At 40.8% G+C, this 27211-nt stretch overlaps 1 protein-coding gene across 1 annotated transcript; it reads right to left on the minus strand.

The window, feature by feature from the left end:
- Positions 1 to 210: 210 nt before the first annotated feature.
- cratb (carnitine O-acetyltransferase b) lies at positions 211 to 26267 on the minus strand. Its single transcript, XM_084165991.1, has 15 exons — positions 25789 to 26267; positions 19082 to 19312; positions 18715 to 18833; positions 17648 to 17701; positions 17238 to 17391; positions 15253 to 15427; positions 13812 to 13902; positions 13521 to 13608; positions 13192 to 13292; positions 12871 to 12990; positions 9447 to 9569; positions 8703 to 8838; positions 7389 to 7451; positions 7164 to 7301; positions 211 to 1539 (listed from the first exon to the last, which is right to left on the minus strand). The coding sequence occupies exons 1-15, from the start codon at positions 25837 to 25839 to the stop codon at positions 1336 to 1338; spliced, it is 1848 nt and encodes a 615-aa protein (XP_084022117.1). The 5' UTR covers positions 25840 to 26267; the 3' UTR covers positions 211 to 1335.
- Positions 26268 to 27211: the final 944 nt, after the last annotated feature.

Below are 27211 nucleotides of genomic sequence, written 5' to 3' on the forward strand. Positions count from 1 at the left end.
TAATATGCCATTTAGCAGACACTTTTATCCAAAGCGACTTACAGTCATGCGTGCATACATTTTTGTGTATGGGTGGTCCCGGGGATCGAACCCACTACCTTGGCGTTACAAGCGCCATGCTCTACCAGCTGAGCTACAGAGGACCACAATAGGGATGTAATCAAATTTGTGCCAACAATTTGAGAGAAATAAGCTTTTTGTGCATATGGAAAATGTCTGTGATCTTTTATTTCAGCTCATGGGACGAACACTTTACATGTTGCATTTATATTTTTGTTCAGTATAGATAGTATCAGTTATCCTCAGTGAACAAGTTTCAAATAGAATAATACTATAGTATCCATGTTTGGTATCTATCACACATTCAATAGTCAGTCCTCTGAACACTGCAACAGAGATTTACCTTTTGTCCCCTCAGAGGGGGAAGGGCTGACTAGTCCTTGGTTATTGTCCTTTCCTTGTGTCCCTGGACAATTTGCCATGCAGCGCCAGGTGACAGAGAGCACATAAATTAGGGCCGAGTTTACTAACAAAACTGGAAAAGCTGGGGCATAAAGAATAGAGCTCTGCTGAACAAAATAACAGAATTACATTAATTTCAAAGTTAATAAAAGGAATTGCATTACAAAAGCACAGGGAGAAACATAGAACTGATGTGCATCCAGTGGTGCAAGCAGGGGGAGCTCAACAACAATACTCAGAGTGCCAGCTAAAGTTTACGCTTCATGCAGATAGGCATGGTTTGTTAACATTTAGTCCTTTTTCAAGAATCTGCCCACGAAATGAAAAAGTAATGGACAGATTGGACGGTTGACTGACACTCATTGACTGCCAAAGCACTGCAGCAAACAAAATGCCAAATTGCATATAAAACACAGATGATATTAGATAACATACAGTAAAATCAATCTCCTGGCCTGTCAATAAAGCATTACAAACCTCTAGCCAGACAAACTTAGCTTATAAAGTAGTCTGCTATGGCTTTAGATTCCCCTTAAAAAGTAGGGACACAAAACTGTTCTAACAATAGTATTCAATTGCCCTGGAGTACAAACAGTAACTTAAACCTAGCAGCAAATTAAGCTAATGCTAGCACTTTGAACAAAGGCCACATATTCCTTTTATCAAAGCATTAGCACCTCAGACTCTGATGTTTTTCATATCAGTCCTGGATCCTATTCATTAGGGCACACAACTGAAAAAAGTGTTTAGCAACTGAAAACAAACATGAGCGTTTCTTATTGGACAGGACCTAGTAATCCCTCCCTGTTTGTAAGTTTTCTTATATTTGTTGCCTAATGAATACACACACTCCTGGTGTCAGACAGCCCAACATTATTCAGTAGGCTGCAGTAGCTCCTGGAGCTGGCAGAGGGTGCTGTGCAGTGTGGCGGCCAGTGTCTCAGCGTGGGTTTCCTCACAGCAGTTGAAGGCTGTTATGGAGAAGTGGACATGGTCAGACTGGGGGTTGTAGCACACAGCGTATCCGTCGGGAACGAGAGGTCCGAAACACATCACACTGTCCGTGTTTGCAGGCACCTAGTGTAAGGGGTTTAATGTCGTTTCGAAGTTTGGGAGAAGAGAAGGAAGGGTATAAAGTTACTTTCACATACATGTCGCAAAATAAATGCATTTTTTACAGTTTTACCGATGTGGTTTGCAGATTTACTGATCAAACTATTTACTTTAAATTGGTTTGCACAATCGTTTCCTAAATGTGTGTCTTGCAAATGATCTGAACATGGTAGACCACAAGACGATAGGTGTTAACCAAATATAAAATGTAATTGCCAAACATTAGGAAAGCCTTTAAAATAAACTCAGCAAAAAAAGAAACGTCCTCTCACTGTCGACTGCATTTATTTTCAGCAAACTAAATATGCGTAAATATTTGTATGAACATAACAAGATTCAACAACTGAGACATAAACTGAATAAGTTCCACAGACATGAGACTAACAGAAAGGGAATAATGTGTCCCTGAACAAAGGAGGGGTCAAAATAAAAAGTAACAGTCGGTATCTGGTGTGGTCACCAGCTGCATTAAGTACTGCAGTGCATCTCCTCATAGACTGCACCAGATTTGCCAGTTCTTGCTGTGAGATGTTACCCCACTCTTCCACCAAGGAACCTGCAAGTTCCCGGACATTTCTGGGGGGAATGGCCCTAGCCCCTCAACCTCCGATTCAACAGGTCCCAGACGTGCTCAATGGGATTGAGATCCGGGCACGTCGCTGGCCATGGCAGAACACGGATATTCCTGTCTTGCAGGTGTAACTCGGGCAGTTGTTGTTGCCATCCTGTACCTGTCCCGCAGGTGTGATGTTCGGATGTACCGATCCTGTGCAGGTGCTGTTACACGTGGTCTGCCGCTGCGAGGACGATCAGCTGTCCGTCCTGTCTCCCTGTAGCGCTGTCTTAGGCGTCTCACAGTACGGACATTGCAATTTATTGCCCTGGATATATCTGCAGTCCTCATGCCTCCTTGCAGCACGCCTAAGGCACGTTCACGCAGATGAGCAGGGACCCTGGGCATCTTTCTTTTGGTGTTTTTCAGAGTCAGTAAAAAGGCCTCTTTAGTGTCCTAAGTTTTCTGTGACCTTAATTGCCTACCGTCTGTAAGCTGTTAGTGTCTTAACGACAGTTCCACAGGTGCATGTTCATTAATTGTTTATGGTGATTAAAACCTTTACAATGAAGATATGTGAAGTTATTTGGATTTTGACGAATTATCTTTTTTGCTGAGTGTATAAATAAATAAATAAATTTTTTTTTGCAGATCTGGAATTTTGCAAGCAAAATGTTTAGCAGCTTTATAACTCAGCCCTACTCCAGCACTGTGGACACTATTATGGTACAAGGGCTCAATCATAAAGCTAAGACTGCTTTCATCTATTCCATTACTTGCACTATGCATTCTGCACCCATTGTGAAAATCAAAACACAATGGGAACAAGACCTTGATTGTACATGGTCAGATGAGGAATGGCGGCAAATTCTGTCAAGAATACACTATCAATATCTGTGCAAGACAATCTCATTCAATTGAAACTAGTAGATCGTATGGACTGGACCAAGTATAGACTTAGATGTACCCTGCTTGGACCCCACCTGTTATTGCTGCTAGGGCGGAACAGCCACTTTACTGCACATGTTCTGGTCGTGTCCCATGATCAAACCATACTGGTTACATATATTTCATACTCTGTCAGATGTTTCTGGGATGATTATCGACCCTGCCCCCTAGTGGCCCTCTTTGGCTTAATTCCATCCTTGACAAGGTTAAGCAAAGCAAAGTCTGTTGTTGCATTTGTCACCCTGCTGGCCAGATGGTTAATTTTACTGTAGAACTGTCGTGCTCCATCACACACTACATGGATACAAGATATAATGTACTTCATTAAACTAGAAAAGAAAATCAAGCACACACTAAAAGGGAAAAAAATACCTATTTTACACTAATTGGGAGCCCTTCTTGTCATACTTAGAAAGGACTGAACCAGTATCTCCTTTGTGAGGAAACATCATTTGCATCATGATGCTTTGTAACATAGAACCAGGTGTCGATATATCTCTATACAGTGGGGAAAAAAAGTATTTAGTCAGCCACCAATTGTGCAAGTTCTCCCACTTAAAAAGATGAGAGAGGCCTGTAATTTTCATCATAGGTACATGTCAACTATGACAGACAAAATGAGAAAAAAAATCCAGAAAATCACATTGTAGGATTTTTAATGAATTTATTTGCAAGTTATGGTGGAAAATAAGTATTTGGTCAATAACAAAAGTTTCTCAATACTTTGTTATATACAACTTTGTTGGCAATGACACAGGTCAAACGTTTTCTGTAAGTCTTCACAAGGTTTTCACACACTGTTGCTGGTATTTTGGCCCATTCCTCCATGCAGATCTCCTCTAGAGCAGTGATGTTTTGGGGCTGTCGCTGGGCAACACGGACTTTCAACTCCCTCCAAAGATTTTCTATGGGGTTGAGATCTGGAGACTGGCTAGGCCACTCCAGGACCTTGAAATGCTTCTTACGAAGCCACTCCTTCGTTGCCCGGGCGGTGTGTTTGGGATCATTGTCATGCTGAAAGACCCAGCCACGTTTCATCTTCAATGCCCTTGCTGATGGAAGGAGGTTTTCACTCAAAATCTCACGATACATGGCCCCATTCATTCTTTCCTTTACACGGATCAGTCGTCCTGGTCCCTTTGCAGAAAAACAGCCCCAAAGCATGATGTTTCCACCCCCATACTTCACAGTAGGTATGGTGTTCTTTGGATGCAACTCAGCATTCTTTGTCCTCCAAACACGACGAGTTGAGTTTTTACCAAAAAGTTCTATTTTGGTTTCATCTGACCATATGACATTCTCCCAATCCTCTTCTGGATCATCCAAATGCACTCTAGCAAACTTCAGACGGGCCTGGACATGTACTGGCTTAAGCAGGGGGACACGTCTTGCACTGCAGGATTTGAGTCCCTGGCGGCGTAGTGTGTTACTGATGGTAGGCTTTGTTAGTTTGGTCCCAGCTCTCTGCAGGTCATTCACTAGGTCCCCCGTGTGGTTCTGAGATTTTTGCTCACCGTTCTTGTGATCATTTTGACCCCACGGGGTGAGATCTTGCGTGGAGCCCCAGATCGAGGGAGATTATCAGTGGTCTTGTATGTCTTCCATTTCCTAATAATTGCTCCCACAGTTGATTTCTTCAAACCAAGCTGCTTACCTATTGCAGATTCAGTCTTCCCAGCCTGGTGCAGGTCTACAATTTTGTTTCTGGTGTCCTTTGACAGCTCTTTGGTCTTGGCCATAGTGGAGTTTGGAGTGTGACTGTTTGAGGTTGTGGACAGGTGTCTTTTATACTGATAACAAGTTCAAACAGGTGCCATTAATACAGGTAACGAGTGGAGTACAGAGGAGCCTCTTAAAGAAGAAGTTACAGGTCTGTGAGAGACAGAAATCTTGCTTGTTTGTAGGTGACCAAATACTTATTTTCCACCATAATTTGCAAATAAATTCATAAAAAATCCTACAATGTGATTTTCTGGTTTTTTTTTCTCAATTTGTCTGTCATAGTTGATGTGTACCTATGATGAAAATTACAGGCCTCTCTCATCTTTTTAAGTGGGAGAACTTGCACAATTGGTGGCTGACTAAATACTTTTTTTCCCCACTGTATATATTACACACACACACACACAGTATATACATACAGTACCAGTAAAACGTTTGGTCACAACTACTCATTCCAGGGTTTTTCTTTATTTTTACTATTTTCTACATTGTATAATAGTAGTGAAGACATCAAAACTATGAAATAACATGTGGAATCATGTAGTAACCAATTTTTTTTTTTTTTATCAAAATATATTTTATATTTGAGATTATTCAAATAGCCACCCTTTGCCTTGATGACAGCTTTGCACACTCTTGGCATTCTCTCAACCAGCTTCATGAGGTAGTCACCTGGAATGCATTTCAATTAACAGGTGTGCCTTGTTAAAAGTTAATTTGTGGAATTTCTTTCCTTCTTAATGCGTTTGAGCCAATCAGTTGTGTTGTGACAAGGTAGGGGGGTATACAGAAGATAGCCCAATTTGGTAAAAGACCAAGTCCATATTATAGCAAGAACAGCTCAAATAAGCAAAGAGAAACGACAGTCCATCATTACTTTAAGACATGAAGGTCAGTAAATCTGGAACATTTCAAGAACTTTTAAAGTTTCTTCAAGTGCAGTCACAGAAACCATCAAGCGCTATGCTGAAACTGGCTCTCATGAGGACCACCACAGGAAAGGAAGATCCAGAGTTACCTCTGCTGCAGAGGATAAGTTCATTGGAGTTAACTGCACCTCAGATTGCAGCCCAAATAAATGATTCACAGAGTTCAAGTAACAGACAACTCAACAGCAACTGTTCAGAGGAGACTCCGTGAATCAGGCCTTCCAGGTTGATTTTCTGCAAAGAAACCACTACTAAAGGACACCAATAAGAAGAAGAGACTTGACTGAGCCAAGAAACACGAGCAATGGACATTAGACTAGTGGAAATCTATCCTTTGGTCTGATGAGTCCAAATGTGAGATTTTTGGTTCCAACTGCTGTTTCTTTGTGAGACGCAGAGTAGGTGAACGGATGATCTCCGCATGTGTGGTTTCCACCGTGAAGCATGGACAAGTTGGTGTGGGGGTGCTTTGTTGGTGACACTGTCTGTGATATATTTAGAATTCAAGGCACACTTAACCAGCATGGCTACCACAGCATTATGCAGCGATACGCCATCCCATCTGGTTTGCGCTTAGTGGGACTATCATTTGTTTTTCAACAGGACAATGACCCAAAACGTGGTGGCAGCATCATGCTGTGGGATTGTTCTTCAGCGGCAGGGACTGGGAGACTAGTCAGGATCGAGGGAAAGATGAACTGAGCAAAGTACAGAGAGATCCTTGATGAAAACCTACTCCAGTGCGGTCAGGACCCCAGACTGGGGCGAAGGTTCACCTTCCAACAGGACAACGACCCTAAGCACAGCTTAGACAACGCACGAGTGGCTTCGGGACAAGTATCTGAATGTCCTTGAGTGGTCCAGCCAGAGCCCGGACTTGAACCCGATCTAAAATCTCTGGAGAGACCTGAAAATAGCTGTGCAGCAACGCTCCACATCCAACCTGACAGAGCTTGAGAGGATCTGCAGAGAAGAATGGGAGAAACTCCCCAAATACAGGTGTGCCAAGCTCGTAGCATCAACTTGAGGCTGTAATCGCTGCCAAAGTTGCTTCAACAAAGTACTGAGTAAAGGGTCTAAATAACTATGTAAATGTGATATGTTTTTTGTATTTTTTAATAAATTAGCAAACATTTCAAAAAACCTGTTTTTGCTATAAGGCTATAACCTAACTAATTGTGGAAAACGTCAAGGTGTCTGAATACTTTCCGAAGGCACTGTATTACATTACTGACTTATCTGGCTATATCGATGGCACTGTGTTGACTTTGATAAGTTACAATTGAGCACAAAAATATCATACTAAACTAAATAGAGGGTCACAGACCCAATACAATATTGCATTATCTGACACTCACCTTTAGATTACATAATTATTTCCTGTCATTGGAATGAATGTTGCAATACTGTCAACTTCCACTGGAGTTGTACTTTACCTGTCCTGTCCTGAGTTTCCAGTGGGTGGCCAGCCCATAAGCAGTGTCCATGAACAGTCTGGGCACGCTCAGTCCCTCTTCGATGGCCTGAAGCTTCAAGCCCAGCAGGTGGCGGTCGATGGCTTGTCCTTTGAGCGCCTGATTTATAAAGGTCACAGGTAGTTAGATGACAGAAAAGTGACACATTTCTGAGGGGATGGCAGCAGAAGCATTGGGTGTAGTTACCTGATCAGTAAGAGCGACGTAGGTCTCTATGGCCTCTCTGAGTAATTCCAGCTTTACTTCTCTCTGCAACACACAAATAGAGCATCAAGACGCATCAATAATGTCAACTTATAAAGCTGCCATGTATTGTTGGCTTTGTTAATAACTGCAAGTAGTTGTTTTTCTCAGCCACTCACAAAACAAGAGATTGTGTTGTGCCTTCGGCTTATCAAGCACCCACTAAAGCTAGAATCCTTAAGAATTTGTGAAACTGCCGTGTCCATTTGGGATATTACAACAACAAAGTTACTTCAAACAAACACTTTTTTCCAATCACCTGCGGTCGCGAGATGCGCTTTTGAGATCATTGTCAGTACACATTTGTTGATATTCTTTGCTAGTTTGTGAGTTATTTACCCAGTTATAGCTAATTTATGGTCAGCAAACAGGGTTTGTACAGTCATGAAAATCCTGGAAAAGCCATGGTTTGGTCGCCTGCGTATGCCAGTGCGAGTGGGCCCGAGGAGAGAGACATAGCAGCATAATAATGGTAGATAACAGGCTAACTAGATAGCCAATTCAAAAATATTGTGTTGCCTGGATAGTTCTCAGTAGCTACCTTTTCAGCTATTAGCATGTATTGTCATGTCCTAAAAAAATCGTTTCACCGGCACGCAATTGATGAACGGGTGCGTTAATAAACCAATAATCCTGTTGTAAAACTATCTCTCAAGCGCTCAATATTGGGACTTGAGAAATAAACCTGACACTGTTGAAAAGCTGTGATTCCCCTCTAATCAACACTGTGACAACGTTAAAAATATTCTTCATATAGCCAAAATGACAAATAACTCACATGCTGTCAATAAATCTTTGGAATATTTTAGCCTTACAAGGTTATAGATAAACATGTCTTAGTTCGTTAACTTGCTTTGAAGTAACCTACCTTAGTCATTTGATCCCTAATTCATTGAATGAGGGAATTATTTTATAAAGACAAAGTATTTGGTTGTAATTATGTTGCAATATTTTACAGGCTACTAACGGTGGCCAACCATCCTCCAGGGGAGCCTTAAAGGGTTAGTGTTGTATTTTGAGACAGGCTTGACAATGCAAAGAAGCCAATAGACAGAGGGTAGGCTACACTTTTGTCTGATTCTCTATGGTAATAATAATGTATTTTATTTTGTAAAGTGGTTCCTTGCATCATATAATGTTGGAAAAAATGTTGACGACAAGTGACTTGAGCTTTCGGACAAGTAAAAGACCAGTCCTACTTGTCTGAAGGACAAGTGGCTAAAAAGGTTAATGTCAAGCCCTAAGTATGATTCTCACCGAGATAGAGGGGTCATCAAAGGTAAGCACAAACTTGAGCATTTGATTGGTGGGAGAGCGGATGTAGTCTGTGCGCCCCCCTCGAAACATCCTCTGGGAGGCAATGTCACAGCAGGCACAGACCTCATTGTGAACTCTGATGGAGAGAAGGAGAAAAGGGGTGCGTTCAGTTTGCTTTAACATTTGCTGTTTTGCGTGACGTTTTGAACTGAACGACACGTTTCCCCAAAACAGTGTGCACCGTTCATCAATAACCTTTAAAGTATGCTTGCTCCCGTTTGGTGGGTTTGGCCTTATCAACATGGGTGTGACCATCTGAAATCACAAAACTCGTGCAGCACACCATTTGTATGGTAACTGCCCTCTGGGCCACCATAATCACAATGTTTTTCAACTGGTCGTTCAGTACAGTACCGTTTCAGTTTAATTCAACGTTGCAAACCATTCTGTTGTACTGAACGCAACCCAGGTATTGAATTTGGACACAGTGATTGTTGTTAATCACAACTAATTTATAGAAAAGTCTTGATTTGATTCCACAATTTTGGCTGCCAAGAACATTTATCGTCTCATTTATTAACCATGAGAATATAATGCTTCTTGTGTGAAAATTTACTAGCATGTCTATGAAAATCAGTACCAGTGTGAAAACAACATCAACTGCACACATAATTTCCTTATTATTGTATACGGTATCCTAGTTTGAGGCTGAATGCCCTTTGTAAGTGATTCCTATGAGCTCACTTGTAGTAGGCCAGCTGCAGTGCCACCTGGATGAAGGAGTTGGGACTCAGGTTGTGCTGTTTGGGAAACTCCTTCCCAAACCTCTGGAAGTTGAAGCAGCGGATATCCAGGTCATTGATCAGTCTGGAGGGAAAGTATGACAAAATTCGAATGACAAATTCATACTCCATTAATAAGGCATCAGAGTAGGAGTGCTGATCTAGGATCAGTTTTTGCCTTGTAGATTATAATGAATGGAACTGATCCAAGATCAACTCTCTTGCTCTGAGACACTTTATGAATACGGGCCCAGGTTAGTTGTTGAATTAAAATGATAAAGATGACTCTTCACTCCATTGGGATAGAAATGTATCGACAGTTGTCCGTTTAGCCACAGGATGGCAGCACATGTTCTGAATCCAGGATAACACAGCCAGCTCAGATCACAAACAATTACTTAAAATAGAATGAGGAGGTCAGGAGGCACCAAAGCCTTCTTATGCTGCTGACCGTGTTCTGTCATGGTTACATCAACACTGAGGGCAGCTAATCGTGTTTACACTCCTCCATTTGCTTTGGTCCATGTCACTTTCATTTAAGCTCAGAGCCGTGTTGAAGTTCTTTGCAAAGCAAACATCGACTACACAGAGGCTGAGTGTTTCCTTATCATTGTAGTATCACCAACTACACTTATGCACTCACAGTGTTAGTACTGCTGTCTGTGGTGTTGAACCAGTCAGTATGCGGACCATGTTAAAATCCCTAAGAGTTTGACGCACCTGTGCATTAATCTCATAAACATAAAAAAAATCCCCATCAAAATCTGTCTGTTTTAGCTATAGATAAAAAAAATATGTTTGCATGCGCTGCGTCCCACTATGTCGCCCTTACGCATCTGCGGTGGAAAGTGGCAGAGCTACTGAGCTGTTTCTCAGACCAGGAGACATCCCGAAAATCGGTCTTCACGAAAACGGTTTGGCCTACTAACTAATATGTAAAGATGAGACTCACAAACACGAAGGTGTTCTCCGTTTGCTCTACGAACCCCACAAGTGTCTCAGGACTCGTCAGAAGGTAATTAGGGACTGGTTTGAAAAAAATGAACGGAAGTATGGATGTCGTTTTGTGCCAACAAAAAAAAGGGGTTAAATATGTCCAAAAATATATATTTCCTGAGCTTTCTTATATCTCCTAGATATAGGACAGACACTTCAAAACCTTATTCATTAGGATTTATTTTTTGACTGTCTGTATATAGCCATATATGAATGTGTTATTCAATGCGTTTTTATGGCCAAATTAAATATTTTATCAAATAATTTGTAAATATATATTTTTTATACCTACAGGGGTCCTAAAATTCTAAACAAAATAGCTAAATGATCCATGGTATGACCATCTTAAAACAATTCCATATGTTAGCTTAGTATAACACCCCCTTAGGCTTAGACTTTTAGAGGTTAATAAACAATCACATATGTAAACGACCGTCTCAATCCTATGTAGCAAAATTTGAATTTTATATTTGATAAAAGTAGAGACTCAGCGCTAGAAAATGGTATATCCTACACTACAGTTGGGGAACAATGGGAAAGTAATTCTGCTTTGAAAGTTGATAAACTTGTAACCCCACTTGAATGTTTTGGTACATCTACTGGAGAGCTCTTCTTTGTCTACACCCATTCAGCATCATTCACACCCTGTTAAGCCTTAGCCCCATCTCTAAGGATTCATGTGAGGCCATGTGCTAAACAGAGTGAGTATGGCAGTGTACTAAACAACCAAAGATTTCAAGACTAAAGGCTGGTTTATACTACGTCTATCGCCATGTCTGTAGACAGTTGTCGCAGTGACATCATGAACATTCTATTGTCGTCCGGCATCAAACTTGTTGTCGTTATGAAAAAGTACAACCACAAAAATGACTGCAGCCTGGTGGTCCAAAATAGCATAACTGGTGTATTTTAAACCCAATAAACCCATCCGTTTAAAAATGAATTTAGTATATGTAAATCTAGCAAGCCAGGCAACTATAAGCAACTTTCTAAACAATGTTTAGATTAGTTTCTAACTCATTAGCTAGCTAGCTAACGTTAAGTTAGCTGGCTAGCCAGTTCAAATAATGACTATCATATAGCTGACAACGTCTTAACTTTAGCTAATTTGTGAGTTTATTTTCCTGTAATAATGAATACAACAAGATCATTATTTACAAGTTAATGGCGAGCTCATTACAAAAAATAGAGGATTTTAGACACTGTCTCGTTATATCCTAATTTGACTTTGGGGCCAGGTCATGTTCTTCACATGGTAAAATGAAAGTTTATTTGTCACATGCACAGGATACAGAAGGTGTAAACGGTATAGTGAAATGGTTACTTGCATAGTGGAGTCTTTTGTTTAAACATGTAGCTAGCTAGCTAAACAATGAACCATAATCCCAATTCATAACGTTACTACCTTGCATGAATCTGCAGGTAGCTAAAGCTAACCAAGTAGGTTCAATGCTAGCTAGCTAACATTAGGCTATAACTAGCAATGCAAATGGCTCTGATACAAATAGTATTACTACACAGATCATACACGTAATGTTAGCTAGCTAGCGAGCCAGCCAGCTAACGTCAGCTAGCTAGCTAACAGTACACTTTAAAACGACTGACTAAATTAGAAACGTATAATATCTGAAAATGTAGCTAGCTAGACTCTCTTACCCATATACATGGATGAACGCTCTCCCTCTCTGTCACGGATGCCCTTAGTTTGAAGATGTAATCCGGAGACATGTGTGTTATACAACAGCCTTCTGCGTGTTCTCTTTTTGACTCCTTCCGCATATTTGCAATCAAAAGCCAGAATTTTCTCAGTCTCCTTAGCTCTGCTTCCACTGGACATTTAACCGGATTTCAAAACACGGTCCTCCAGAAAGTGGAGAGCATTAGCAAAACTTTTGCAGTTCTTCCGTGATATCTTTCAAAAAAGCTGCATTAGAAAGGATTACCTACACATACTGAGCAGCTCACGTTATAGACAGAAGCGTGCTACATGGCAGACCAATCCAAACTAATCTCTCGGCATGTCCAGCCCATCCATTACCTTAGCCAATCATTGCTAGCTGGAAGGTTCCTGTCTTTTTCTGTGGCTAAACCAACTAGGCTCGTAATTTAACAATTTTATTCGTATTTAAAGATGGCATACAAGTTTGTTACTAAGGCACATGAAAGTTCACACGTTCCAGAAGGCATTTCTGCCCCCCCAAAAATCATTTAGATAAAAAACAAAAATGTTACGTTCAAATGCCTCTCCTGTGAAGTAGTGACGCGCGACATATGCCTAGTTTCCTGAAATGAGTCACCTATTTACATCAAATAAAGCCTATATGATATGTAATAACACAGGAGTAATGAAATAATGCATAATAATACATGCATATGGTATGCAAACTCACATATCAAGGTTTTGCTTGGCATGCTCGATATCTCTCTTAATCTCACGGTCAATGTTGAAGTAAAGCTTCTTGGGCATCCGAAGTGGGATCAAAGGGGTTTTCTTTGGGTCCGGTTTCTTACTGCAGAGAGAAGAGCGAGGGTAAATGTTAATTGGCATTGTGTGTTTTTTATTGTCTGACTCATTGTTTTAATTCCAATAAACCTCAACTACAAGTATTTTGCAATCTTGACAAACTGAGATGAATACTGTATTCATACTGTATGTAATTGAGCACATAATGCAGCAAAAGTAGATAAGACCCTCCCATGTCTTATCTCACCAGTATTGTAGAATGTGATCCAGAAGAGTAGCTATTGGTGGACCTTCAGCCGTGGCCTGCTCATACAGAAGCCCCCATGAGCCATCCTCACCCACCACAAACTACGAGAGAGGAAGGAATAGTGCAAGAGAAAGGTAACTAATTAGTTTACCAACAACTGTTGCTCAGTCCATTATCTTTTTTGTTTATTTATTTATTTTATTTCAGTGTTATACAGCATTTGGTGCCCAGCCCATATGGGCTTACAAGACACTTTTCATCAAGTACATGTGTGAAACGTGATCTATGATTGGTTGGGTCATTTGGTTAATTCTACTGCCTCCACTCACCTGCAGTGTTTTGTCAAACCAACGATTGCCGCTGTTCGAGTGTGTCCCGCCCCCATGCAGGATTTGAGCTGCCATGCGACTGGAGTACCTGTCAGTCAAAGTAACACAGAATTTCATGACTAATTCATCTAATAATCCAAAACACATCAGTCAGCAGCATTCAATTAAGTGCTCAAGTCCCTGGTGTGTCAAATATAACTGAGCAAAAAGTATTCATACTGTACAGCAACTTGCATTACATTTTTAAAATAGTAACATACAGGATGACAGAAAAAATATAATGGCTCATACTTATCATCTGACACCCTCATGACTGGAGAGTCCAGACACAAGGTGAAAAGTCCCTTCTCAATCGCTTGCACTGACTCCTTGTTCAATTTATCTGGGTAAGGAAAAGAGGGAAAGGTTAAGAGGCGAAGCACTCCTTACTGAAGGTAACAATAAAAATAAATTCAGACTTTAAAAACAAATAGGCACTGAGCAAATTTCAGGTCTGCTGAGCTCAAACTTGAGTGTTGTGAAACATTACTTTGAACACAGGCTGTACCCACTTTTAGTTACAGTTTTAACAGTGGCAAAGTAGGCTACTGTGGCTATTTGATCATAATGTAGGCCTACCAGAGTGGCCTACCATCAAAAACAATGGAGAAAATGCATCCCATAACATTTTAACATGGAAATAGCTGTTCTATCATTCAGCCTACAGTATCAGCCAATGTGTGGTGTTCAATGTAGGCTTACATTCCATGAGACTTTTGAAAAAACATGCAGGGTTTGACATTAACCTGTTCATCCACTAGTCCTTCAGACAAGGTGACTGAAAATGCTGTTGTGTTGTTTGATGCAAGAAACCACTTTACAAAATACAATTTATTATTATTCCCATACCATTATTACAGAGAATCAGACAAATTATGCTACCCTCTGCCTATTGGCTACTAAGCTTATTCACTGCCCCTTTAAGACCAAAAAAAGCTCTTTACCTGACCCGCTTTTCGAAGATTTCTAAAACTTTACACGTTTTGTGCTCTTGTAGGAAGCAATCACCCCCCTATTGCTGACTACAAATGATCTAGAACTGGGCTAATAACTCACTAACTAGCAAAGGATATGAACAAAATGTGCACACGTGGCTACATGCAGCTCTTGCTTTGATCTCAAAACAAGCGCATCTACTCACGAACACAGCTGTAAACAAACACTCCAGTTCAAAGTAAATGGCACAAATCCATTTATGGCATTTGTCTATTTGCATATAGGCCTACTGCAACTCTGATTGGTTATGGCCACCGGTCTCTGTAGAGTAAGGACTGAGTTGTGCGCAATATAATCCTACTCCGAAGCGTTCTGCATACAGCAAAATATCTTGCATAGTTCGTTTTGTTTCGGTATATTGCATTGAAAGTAGCTAATATTGTGTTGATTCGATCACAATAGCCACAGTAAAGGGAAACGTTGATAGTGTTAACTAACAGGGAAAACTCTAGAAAGTTGAGTGAAGTTCAATCTCGTGCTTCTCTCCGTGGGCTGATATTTCTTCTGTGCTCTGCGCGGCAGTTACAGGGAGCTGCACGGCAGTCTCAGGGCTACTGCACACCTGTGCACGCACGCAGCTTAGAGGGAACATTGCTAGCAACATGCATTTGAAAACAGTGTCGTCCTCTGCATCACACACCCTGGACGTCTCATACTCTGGGTATGTATAGTATAATGCTGTGTCTATCATGTCTACCTTTGAGCAGGCGGCTGTAGGCCTGGCCCCAGGTCTGGCGGTGCTCGCTGGTCAGGATGCCCATGGGCTCCTTGTCCGTCTTCCACGACTCAGCCCTGATTCGCAGGAGCTGGGCGTGGATCTGGCTCTCTGTCATCCGAGAGCCATCACTGTTGTACACGTCCATCTGAAAGAACTGGGTGGGACAGAATAGAGAAATGAATAGTGAATTGAATTGTGATACGGAAAAGCTAATCCATGCTTTTGTCACTTAAAGATTAGATTACTGCAATGCCCTACTTTCCGGCTACCCGGATATGGCACTAGGCCTAAATAAACTTCAGTTAGTGCAGAATACAGCTGCTAGAATCTTGACGAGAACCAAATAATTCCATCACATTATTTCTTGGGCTCGTGCAGTGGGGGAGATCTTCGTGGACTATACTCAGCCTTTGACTTCAGGGTAGTAAGTGAGTGGTCTGTTGATATTCCTTAAGTGGTGTGGGGGCTGTGCTTTGGCAAAGTGGGTGGGATCATATCCTGCCTGGTTTGCCCCGTCCAGGGGTAACTTTGGATAGGGTCACAGTGTCTCCCGACCCACCCCCCAGCCAAAATCTGACCATAGAAACATGGAGGCTATTATTTTATAAAGACTTCCACATGCCATTTAAAACAGTAGCCCATTTCTGTCATGTTCTATTGATTTTCAAATCAACTTTCTTTCATTGTCCAATGGCCAAAGGAAAAATAGTCATATTAGCAAACCATGCTAGTTGTTGCATCTTTAGATCTCCCTTTCTAAATGTCTAACGGACATTTTCATCTATGTCACATGAAACCTGCTTGCATGTGCGGTACACTTTTGACAACAGTGTTTTCCCGCTAATTGCATTATGGAACAAACATTCACGCTTAGCCTACTACCATGTGCGCATTGCTACACTTATAATGTGAAGAAATAATAGTTGATGAACATTTTAAGATAAACGTTCTGATCTGTCGCATCAGCCTCATTGCTTTTTAAAGTTTTTGTTGATGTACTGGTTGTATGAATTTGAGATCTATCTTCCCAAAACTGTCTCATCAAGTCTGTTTAGAATAGGCTATTTCTTTCTCACACACAACGACAAGCTGACCAATAGAATAGGTAAAATGTTCTACTACAGGGGATAGTAGATTGACAGGCTAGTGATTTTGCTGTTCATTACTCATCTGAATTACCATAATATAAATATGATTTCTCATTCTGAGCACCAGGTTACGCACCCAATGCATATGGGTCCGGTCAATTTCTTAAATGTCCAGTAAATTAAAATGCTGCCGGTCAAATGTCCAGTGCCACATTTTCCTAACGGAAAATCTGTCTTAGGCATGCTCTCACTAATTCCCCTCTCTCGATGTCTCCCCTCCCGGAGGACCTGAGCCCTAGGGCCATGACTCAGGACTACCTGGCTTGACGATTCCTAGCAGTCCCAATTACTATATATTTTTAGTTTGGACTTCGGCTGCCCCAAAAAACCCTTAGGGCTTTTTCCATGCAGAAAAAGCTCTGCCCTGCTGGTCATTTATGAATGTTTCAACGTCTTGAATTACCTTCAAATGTTAATGTACTCTTAAATCTCCACCCAGCACAGCCAAAGAGGACTGGCCACCCCTTGGAGCCTGGTTCCTCTTTAGGTTTCTTCCTAGGTTCCTGCCTTCTAGGGAGTTTTTCCTAGCCATTTTGCTTGTGTGCTTGCATTGTTTGCTCTTTGGGGTTTGAGGCTGGGTATCTGTAATGCACTTTGACAACTGCTGTTGTAAAAAGGGCTTTATAAAATATATTTGATTGGGTATCATTAATGTTGGGTATCATTGCAAGGTTCATTAGTCTAGTCTGTAATATGGGATTCATTGGCGCTGTCCCCTTTGTTCGGTGTAGTCGCTCTCACCTTGACGAAAACACATTAAATCCTCTTCTGACAACAGCCATATAGTCAGTGATGCATACTGTGGGTCAAGCTCACCTGGTAGTTTCTCACCACTGTGATGTGGCGGGCACGGCTGTGATGGGTGATAGTGTCGTGTTTGCGGCCTGGGATCCGACAGGATGAGAAGAGGAGGGGAAAGAGCTCCATACAGAGTGGCTGGCCCCGCATGTACTCCACTGGCAGACGGCCACTGAGTGAGTGAGAGAGAGAGTGAGAGAGAGAGAATACCGTTACTGACAGTATGCCGTAATAAATTTAGACTGGGTATATAAACCAAAGCACACAGGCCAACACAGAGGTAAAAGGTTAAAGCCCTAAAATAGCTGAGAGAGGGAGTGTCTACAACATAGGATACAAATATTGATATGGTTCACCTTTTAGCTAATATTACTGCTTCAGGGCTAAGATGGCATATATGTACAGTACAACCTTGAAATGGCACTTACTTGTCTACTACATTTTTGAAATCGAGTGCTGCAGCAATCAGCTTGGACGCAAACCTGGGTCGACACAAAATATGTTAGAGAATGGCCCAGTCAGAGTACTGCTTGTTCAATGCAAATCAAACTTTACATTGTAACATACTACTTTGTGCATTATCATAAAATGGGGTGGAACTGTTCAAAGTTCCTCACATTTCCTACAGCTATAGATAGGATACAGATCTATGAAATAACATCCAGTGCATTCGGAAAGTATTCAGACCCGTTGACTTTTTCCACATTTTGTTACTTTACAGCCTTATTCTAAAATGTATTAAATTGTTTTTTCCCCTCATCAATCTACACACAATACCACATAATTACAAAGCAAAAATGGTCAGAGTCCTTTAGGTGCCTTTTGGCAAACTCCAAGCTGACTGTCATGTGCCTTTTACTGAGGAGTAGTTTCCGTCTGGCCACTCTACCATAAAGGCCTGATTGGAAGAGTGCTGCAGAGATGGTTGTCCTTCTGGATGGTTCTCCCATCTCCACAGAGGAACTCTGGAGCTCTGTCAGAGTGACCATCAGGTTCTTGGTCACCTCCCTGACCAAGGCCCTTATTTAATCCATTTTAGAATAAGGCTGTAACGTAACAAAATGTGGAAAAAGTAAAGGGGTCTGAATACTTTCCAAATGCACTGTATACCCGAGCCGACAAGGTGAAAAATCTGTCGATGTGCCCTTGAGCAAGGCACTTAACCATAATTTGCTCCAGGGGTGCCGTACTACTATGGCTGACCCTGTAAAAGGCTGACCCTGTAAAACAACACTGCACCTATTCGGTGTGTGGGACAATAAAACAAAAATATATTTAAAAAAAAACATCTGTCGGTAGTTGGAACAGACTAGGTTTTTCTGACTCTACTCAGCAAATCCACAGGTGCAAATGCTCTGTGTGTGTACAACATCATCCATATCATGTCAACACTGGTGACTGTCTGTGTACAGTCAGCAAACCAGCCTGCTCCTCTCTAGTATCTCACAGGCACAGTGCCTACAGCTATGCCAGTATGCTGCTGACTGGCACTCACACAAGCTGGCCCCTCCAGTCTGAGAAGTCCCGCTTGGGCAGGGAGATGGCCGGGTTAGAATGCACAGGCAGGGGCTGTCTGCTCTCCAGGTATGCCCACTGCACCCACCAGTCAGATAACTACAGTAGAGGACAGGGGAAAGGACAACAGCAAAACTACTATCAATCATGCAGTACAGTCCAGAAAGGAGAGCAGCTGTGGAAAGACACTTTGAGCCATTAAGAGTGAACCTCAAATTAGCACCATGCATTGTCTGTGTGTAATATAAGGTGTCATCCAAAATCCAACACCCCAATGATATTTTTTTTATCTCAGTCTATTTACGATGGTTACAAATTGTGCACAATTTCCCACATTGTTTGCATACCCAATTGTTTGAGTGTCTAGCTCGTCTCTCCAGTCCCTCTTGAAGTTGCGGACCGAGTCCCCCCTCTCCGCAAAACTTTTGGATATTCTTGCGGGTGTGGACCAGCTCTTCTTCAGGTATCAAGGGCTCCAGGGCTCGGAGGTACCCCTGCAGAGTCTGGGCCAGCGGGGGCACCGGCTGGGCGGGCACCGAGGAGGAGAAGCATCGCTCCTGGCTGGATGCAGACACAACCTACATGTATGTCCAGATAAACAATGTTGAGATATATCGTATATCTTTGAAATCGTGACACTACGTCCTTTCGAGGGAAATAGGCAGGTTTCTCGACTAATGCCGCATTCAGAAGTCACAATATCTCGTAATTACCAGCATACGACTGAAATATCCACTTGAACGCTCCTCCAACTGGTAATTACTAGAGGGAAACTCGTCCATCATCCCTGTGCTCCAAGTTATATATATTTTTTTATATATACTCAGAGCTCCATTTTTAGCTTGTTTTAACTACTCCTATAGAAATTGTCATCTGTCAGGTACTCAGCACGAAGGTCTGATTTCACTATTATTAAAACGAGAATCTGGAGGCCACTTACACTTCAATGTTGTAATGCAAAAATACTAGCAATGCATAGCACTCAGAATTAAAAAAGGTTTTACTAGGTATTGTTCATCCTGATCAGACAGGTTTTTTACTTGGACGATACATTGGAGATAATATACGACAACTACTAGAAATAATAGAACATGAAACATCTAAGAAGCCAGGCCTGGTATTCATATCAGATTTTGAAAAGGCCTTTGATAAAGTAAGACTGGTTTTCATATATAAAATGCCTGGATTTTTTCTATTTCTAAAACCTAATTACAGTAAGTGTACCATATTATGCATTGGATCTTTAAAACAATTTTTTTTACAAACTTTTACATTACCCTGCAGTTTACCTATAAAATGGGCTGACGGGGAAGTAGACATATTTGGTATTCATATCACATATACATATACATACTATATATATATATATATATATATATATATATATATATATATATATATATATATATATGAGCTCTCCACAATGAATTTCAATAGAAAACTAGTAAAAATAGACAAGATCCTGCAACCATGGAGAGATGAATACCTGTCTATTTATGGAAAATTACATTGATTAACTCCTTAGTCATATCTCAGTTTACTCACTTATGGCGCTACCTACTTCTAATGATTTGTTTTTTCAAATCATATGAACAAAAAATATTTCGCTTTATCTGGGATGCTAAACCAGACAAGATAAAGCGTGCCTACAGTGGGGGAAAAAAGTATTTAGTCAGCCACCAATTGTGCAAGTTCTCCCACTTAAAAAGATGAGAGAGGCCTGTAATTTTCATCATAGGTACACGTCAACTATGACAGACAAATTGAGAAGAAAAAAAATCCAGAAAATCACATTGTAGGATTTATTATGAATTTATTTGCAAATTATGGTGGAAAATAAGTATTTGGTCACCTACAAACAAGCAAGATTTCTGGCTCTCACCCTGTAACTTCTTCTTTAAGAGGCTCCTCTGTCCTCCACTCGTTACCTGTATTAATGGCACCTGTTTGAACTTGTTATCAGTATAAAAGACACCTGTCCACAACCTCAAACAGTCACACTCCAAACTCCACTATGGCCAAGACCAAAGAGCTGTCAAAGGACACCAGAAACAAAATTGTAGACCTGCACCAGGCTGGGAAGACTGAATCTGCAATAGGTAAGCAGCTTGGTTTGAAGAAATCAACTGTGGGAGCAATTATTAGGAAATGGAAGACATACAAGACCACTGATAATCTCCCTCGATCTGGGGCTCCACGCAAGATCTCACCCCGTGGGGTCAAAATGATCACAAGAACGGTGAGCAAAAATCCCAGAACCACACAGGGGGACCTAGTGAATGACCTGCAGAGAGCTGGGACCAAAGTAACACACTACGCCGTCAGGCACTCAAATCCTGCAGTGCAAGACGTGTCCCCCTGCTTAAGCCAGTACATGTCCAGGCCCATCTGAAGTTTGCTAGAGTGCATTTGGATGATCCAGAAGAGGATTGGGAGAATGTCATATGGTCAGATGAAACCAAAATAGAACTTTTTGGTAAAAACTCAACTCGTCGTGTTTGGAGGACAAAGAATGCTGAGTTGCATCCAAAGAACACCATACCTACTGTGAAGCATGGGGGTGGAAACATCATGCTTTGGGGCTGTTTTTCTGCAAAGGGACCAGGACGACTGATCCGTGTAAAGGAAAGAATGAATGGGGCCATGTATCGTGAGCTTTTGAGTGAAAACCTCCTTCCATCAGCAAGGGCATTGAAGATGAAACGTGGCTGGGTCTTTCAGCATGACAATGAACACACCGCCCGGGCAACGAAGGAGTGGCTTCGTAAGAAGCATTTCAAGGTCCTGGAGTGGCCTAGCCAGTCTCCAGATCTCAACCCCATAGAAAATCTTTGGAGGGAGTTGAAAGTCCATGTTGCCCAGCGACAGCCCCAAAACATCACTGCTCTAGAGGAGATCTGCATGGAGGAATGGGCCAAAATACCAGCAACAGTGTGTGAAAACCTTGTGAAGACTTACAGAAAACGTTTGACCTGTGTCATTGCCAACAAAGGGTATATAACAAAGTATTGAGAAACTTTTGTTATTGACAAAATACTTATTTTCCACCATAATTTGCAAATAAATTCATAAAAAATCCTACAATGTGATTTTCTGGAGAATTTTTTTGATCATTTTGTCTGTTATAGTTGACGTGTACCTATGATGAAAATTATAGGCCTCTCTCATCTTTTTAAGTGGGAGAACTTGCACAATTGGTGGCTGACTAAATACTTTTTTCCCCCACTGTATCTGTATAATAAATATGAACTGGGTGGGTTGAGATTATTAAATATAAAAGCACTATACCCCTCTCTAAAAGCTTCACTTATACAAAAGTTTTACTTTAACCCAAAATGGTTCTCAAGTAGATTACTAAGAAAAGCTCATCCATTGTTTAAAAATGTCATTTTTGCCTTTGTGCAGATTGCCATGTCTCATTTTCGATTAATTGAAAATGAAATCTTGTTCAAAGTATTTCTCTTTTTCAAACAAGCATTGCAGAGCTGGTTACAATTTCATCCCCCAGAAAAGATAGAACAAATATTATGGTTGAACTCAAATGTGCTGGTTGATAAAAAACCTGTATTTATGGAAAATGTGTTTGAAAGGGGTATTTTGTTTTTAAATTATATTGTAAATTGGAATGGTACAGTTGTCTTTCATGGAGCTATTGGAATTGTATGGGAAGGTCCGCTCAATCCAAGATTACAACCAATTGATTACAGCATCACCCCAAAAATGGAGGCAGCAGGTGGCAGGGAACTAGTCTGTCTGCCCAATATAAAGGATCAAAACTGGCGGAGGAACAAAAATAGCATAAATAGGAAAGTATAGCAGTTTCATTTGAGGACCAGGATGTTGACAGCTGTGCCATACAGATTGCAAAATAGCTGGGAAGAGATTTTTGATGTAGCGACTCCATGGCACAGCTGAGTAAAACGACGCAAGAATTTGTGCTTTTCAGCTAAACTCATTGTACAGAATTCTTGCCACCAACAAAATGTTGAATATTTGGGGCATACAACCATCGCAGCTCTGCAGATTTTGTTGTGAGGATACAGAATCAATAGACCATTTGTTCTGTTATTGCCCTCAGGTAGCCTGTTTATGGTCTCAGGTTCAGGAATGGCTGAAAACGCATAACATTAATCTAAAATTGACCCTAGAAATAGCATTGTTGGGAGATCTGGAGAGACATGGTCAGTCAATTACTAGTACTCTTAGTAAAAGTATTTATCTTCAACTCGCAATCTGTGGATTCTATTCGATTAGATAGACACTAACAATCTATTTGAATCTATCAATTCCCCATTACATATATCACCAGTAGTACATTTACCGTTAATTCCTATAAATGTCTAATCTACAATGTTTGTTTGGTTACGGTAATGTCTGTTAATGCATTCAATATATTATTATTCCAGTCTTTTACCGTTCTCATTGAAGGAGTAGACACGTTGTTTGCAGAGCGCACAACCTATGCTACACTTGTGAGAAACAGATTTAGGTTTATTTAATTCTATTTACGAGTTGTCAATTTAGTCAGTCATTTTTTTGCCTTCTCCGTTTCACGCGCAAAAGGGTAGGCCTATATGGGAAACGGGCGCGAGAGAAAAAAGAAAATTACTTTTGTTAAGGTTGTTCAAGCGTCCAAGAAACAATGTCAAACTTAGCACATAGCTAGAAAGAGAACAAGGTATTTACTGTCTTTCAATATTGGTCTTGTTTCAGAAATCTTTCTAATTATTTTGAACGTGTACTGAACGGATATTTGTATTGTAATTGATGTTCTGAAGTCTGCTAGCAATATGACGTTGTTAGCTATAGCCTAGTTCCACTGTTTGTGCTGGCTAATATTAGTTCATCTTGCGCCACATTAGCAAGCTGTTAGCATGTAATCAACTATTTGGGTAGAAATTCCCATGCATATTGATGCATTTGATGTATGAAGCACGCAAATGTAAAGTTCTGTAAAAGTGTATTTGTTTGTGGACTGTATTGTTCATATTGTAAGAGCATTTTTGGTTTGTTTCGCCATCAGCTCTTACGGTGTGTTTATGGAAATGGTACCACAAACTTTCATGAACCATTAGTTTGAGAGTTGACCATCATTCAGCTGGGGATGCTACATGGAGCGCTCCTGTCATTGTCTTTCCAGCTCTCTCCCTTTCGATAACTACTCAGCGTGAAAGGGAAAAATGTCATGCTCTGATCCAGTGGAAACGCTATAAAATAGGCCTACCTGATTACTTCTTATCCCTTGAGCAAATAGCCTATAGCTGTCTTTCCCAAGCTCACTGGCGCAGGAAACGCAGGGCCCAGAATATTTTATACAATGTTGCAAGTTTGCTAGCACCAGCTTCTGGCCATACCCAAGTTAATAGTTGATACAATGTTTCAAGTTCGTTGCAGACAGGCCATGCGTAGCCAAAGTGATTTATAGGATATTTATTTTTAAATCAGGATATTTTCTACCTGCAGGCTGCAAAATTTGTATATAGTTGGCAATGGAAGTTACTTTTTAGGTTTGTATCATTTTCATTTGGATAGAATTTTGATTAACCACAAGACAATGAGTTTGAGATACGAAGACATTATTATAAATGAAATGAAACTGTTCCATGAAAATGTGCATATGAAAACCATAACTGGCATGCAGATCGGTAGAAATTGTAAGATAAATTGGCATTCCACATGAGAAAGTTTGCCGACTCCTTGTGTAGTCTATTACCGGCAACTTCAGCAGAGTAACATTAAGGTTTTTTTCTTCTGGTTATCTTGATCTCTGCCTCCCTCTTGAGTCATTTGTGTCTTTCATCAGACTGTGTGATTAAAGCACCAGACAAGCTCAATGCATATATAGTTGAATTTATTAAAACACATAGGGTGTGTCTATATGGAAAAATACACGTTTTAAAATTTCGAATATTTTAGGTCGACCAAGATTTGTCGGGGACAGCCCTACTCTTATTTTCGATATTGATTATTGTACAGCAATGTTGAGGGAGCTAGCACACAAGTATTTCACTGCACCTTTCTTTTTTACCTGCTGTAAACTGTATGTAACAAATACATTTGATTTGAAAACACAAAAATCCTACTCATTACTTTACATGCTTAACCTACGTCAGCCAGAACGGGGCACTCGACTCACGCCCAGGAGGCAGCCTGTGCAAAGTCTGCCCATCTTGGTCACCTGGACAGTTTCATGGAATCCCCTCATTGTTTTTCCCATCTCCTCATTTCTTAAAGTAATTGAGTGTCTAGTCAGTGAAAATCATATTCTGCTAACTTATACCCAAATAACACCTACCCAAATAATGTTATTGACTCATTCTATACTCATATCAGTGGCCAAAGTATAAATTGGAGGAAGAAAAAAAACACTTCAAAAACCCCACCTCAAAAATGCTTGCCATTTCCTCATAGAGGATGATGTCATCAGTGGTCTAATATTTTTTATGACTGGTATAGGCCCACACCATTCCAACACAGAAAAGCTGTTTTTTAAAATACCTATGCTGCATTCATAAGCAAGTGTAAAGTGGTAAATACCAGTTGGATGCATTCACATGATTTGAACTAGTTGAGAAACTAAAAGTACAGCTATCATGCTTGTAAACAAATTAGGGTTGCTTTTTATAAATAATGTTTTGTTGCTTTTAACTGCCGAAAAGTAATTTCCTTGGTAGATGACGTCAGACGTCAGCATGTGGGAGAAGAGCGTTCATGTGGACTTTTCCCAGTCGTATGTGGTAAATACCACCTTCCCACTTGGTTATGAACACAGCATAAATTAATTTTGGGGGGAAGGAAAACTATTTCACTCATTTTGTAATTAATTATAGGTCGTATTCCATGGACATCTGGACAGTTTAAAGTATTTCTGGTAGGATGCAGGAAAATAGGGGCGTTGGAGTGATGTGCCAATCAAAACGTGACCAGCCAGAACATACCTAAATAGGAAGTTTGTAAGTATGTATGGGGGAGGTTCCCCATACCAAAACAACTTTGAAATGCAACAGTATTACAATTTAAAATGGTTTAGCTATTCAGATAGCTTACCACTCACCCGAGACAGCCAAGTTCTGCATGATCTCGCAGTTATTTTTCTCAAAATCATCTCAACTCACGAGCCACTCCTTTACCGGATCAAAGGCGCGAACTTTCTTGAACAAATGACCAAGGAAGTGTTTGGGGAAAAAATAGCTAGTTTAAACTAGTAGATAACCTGCTAAAATGTAGCCAGCCAGCTAGCTATCTAACTTGCTAACGACAAATGCCAGGTGAGTTTTCTTCGAGCCCTTGCATTAGTTTTTGAGTGTCAAAGACTTTGTTATTGTCCAACTGGTAAAAAGTTATCGTTCCAGGTTTGGAAACTTTGACGGGCTTTGACATGGCAGAAAACAGCAAACGCTAGTCGTCACGGTCCCTATAGAGCAGTGGTGAGCAATCTTAGGACTTTCGCAAAGAGTTCAGATGAATCTCTGTAGCAAAGGCAACACAGCTAAATCGACACGTGTCCAACGTTTCCGTAACCCTAAGAGCTCCCACAGATAGAACCATGATACAGATATTTCACTGGATGTATAAATGTGAAGCATCCGCTTGGCGTTTCCACTCACTACCAAATGTGGTAGTGAGAGGAAGCCCGATGGCGGGCAGTGGGAGAAGATGGAACGAGATGGATTTTAGCCGACATTCTGCAAACTTTCTCATCGATGAAACATTTGATTTCAATACAGTTTTCTGTTCCCAAAACCAAAATCTGTTATGAAAAGAGTGGACTAAGATTAGTAGACTTTACCCTTTTTTTATCGCGTTGTTTAGAAGGTGCACAAATGCGAATTTAGTTATTGCACGCGCACACTTCAGAGTAGGCGTTCCCTTACGGACAAATATATGCTAGAACACGCCAAAAGGATCTCGCTAGCTCGTACTTGGCTCTGCCCACCTCCAGCTTGTTCTGCCCACTATCACTCATTTGTTCCCATTCGAAACGATAGGTAGTGGTCTATCTTGGTTTACTTACAATATCTTTGGAGCTCCTCACGTCTCACTTCTTCTTCTTCTTCTTCTTCGGTGGGGTTTTAGGGCAGACTACATCCAACTACGGTGTATTGCCGCCCCCAGCTGGATGGGGTGAAAACTATGATTTAACATTAATAGTAAGTTTACCCTGGCGTGACGTTTTGATAACTGTGTAAATCTCTAGGACAAGGTGACTTATCAATATATTTGCCTGTATTTACCCCCCCAAAATGAAATGCTAACTGCTAATGTGGCTATCATAAAGAACTACAAATGTCATGGTGAACTGAACGAGACTGCCGAATCGAGGCAAAGGTAAGAATCTCTGGATTAACTAATGTTAGCTAAATGAATGAATAAACTGGCAACATTTCTTTAAATTGACAATTCTGTGAATTGTCTTGTGCAAGTTTTAAATTGACACAATACCTATTAGCAAAGGTGTCAGCTAGAGATTACATGCA

Source organism: Coregonus lavaretus (genome assembly GCF_964263955.1).
Source record: "Coregonus lavaretus genome assembly, chromosome: 7".
In the NCBI taxonomy this organism is placed as follows: Eukaryota; Metazoa; Chordata; class Actinopteri; order Salmoniformes; family Salmonidae; genus Coregonus; species Coregonus lavaretus.

Coding starts and splice junctions, on each gene's coding strand:
- cratb (XM_084165991.1), bottom strand. CDS start 25,839: ATGATTTTGAGAAAAATAACTGCGAGATCATGCAGAACTTGGCTGTCT. Junction 19,313..25,788: donor GCAGAACTTGGCTGTCTCGG/GTGAGTGGTAAG, acceptor ACATACATGTAG/GTTGTGTCTGCATCCAGCCA. Junction 13,903..15,252: donor CTACAGCCGCCTGCTCAAAG/GTAGACATGATA, acceptor TTCCTTACCCAG/ATAAATTGAACAAGGAGTCA.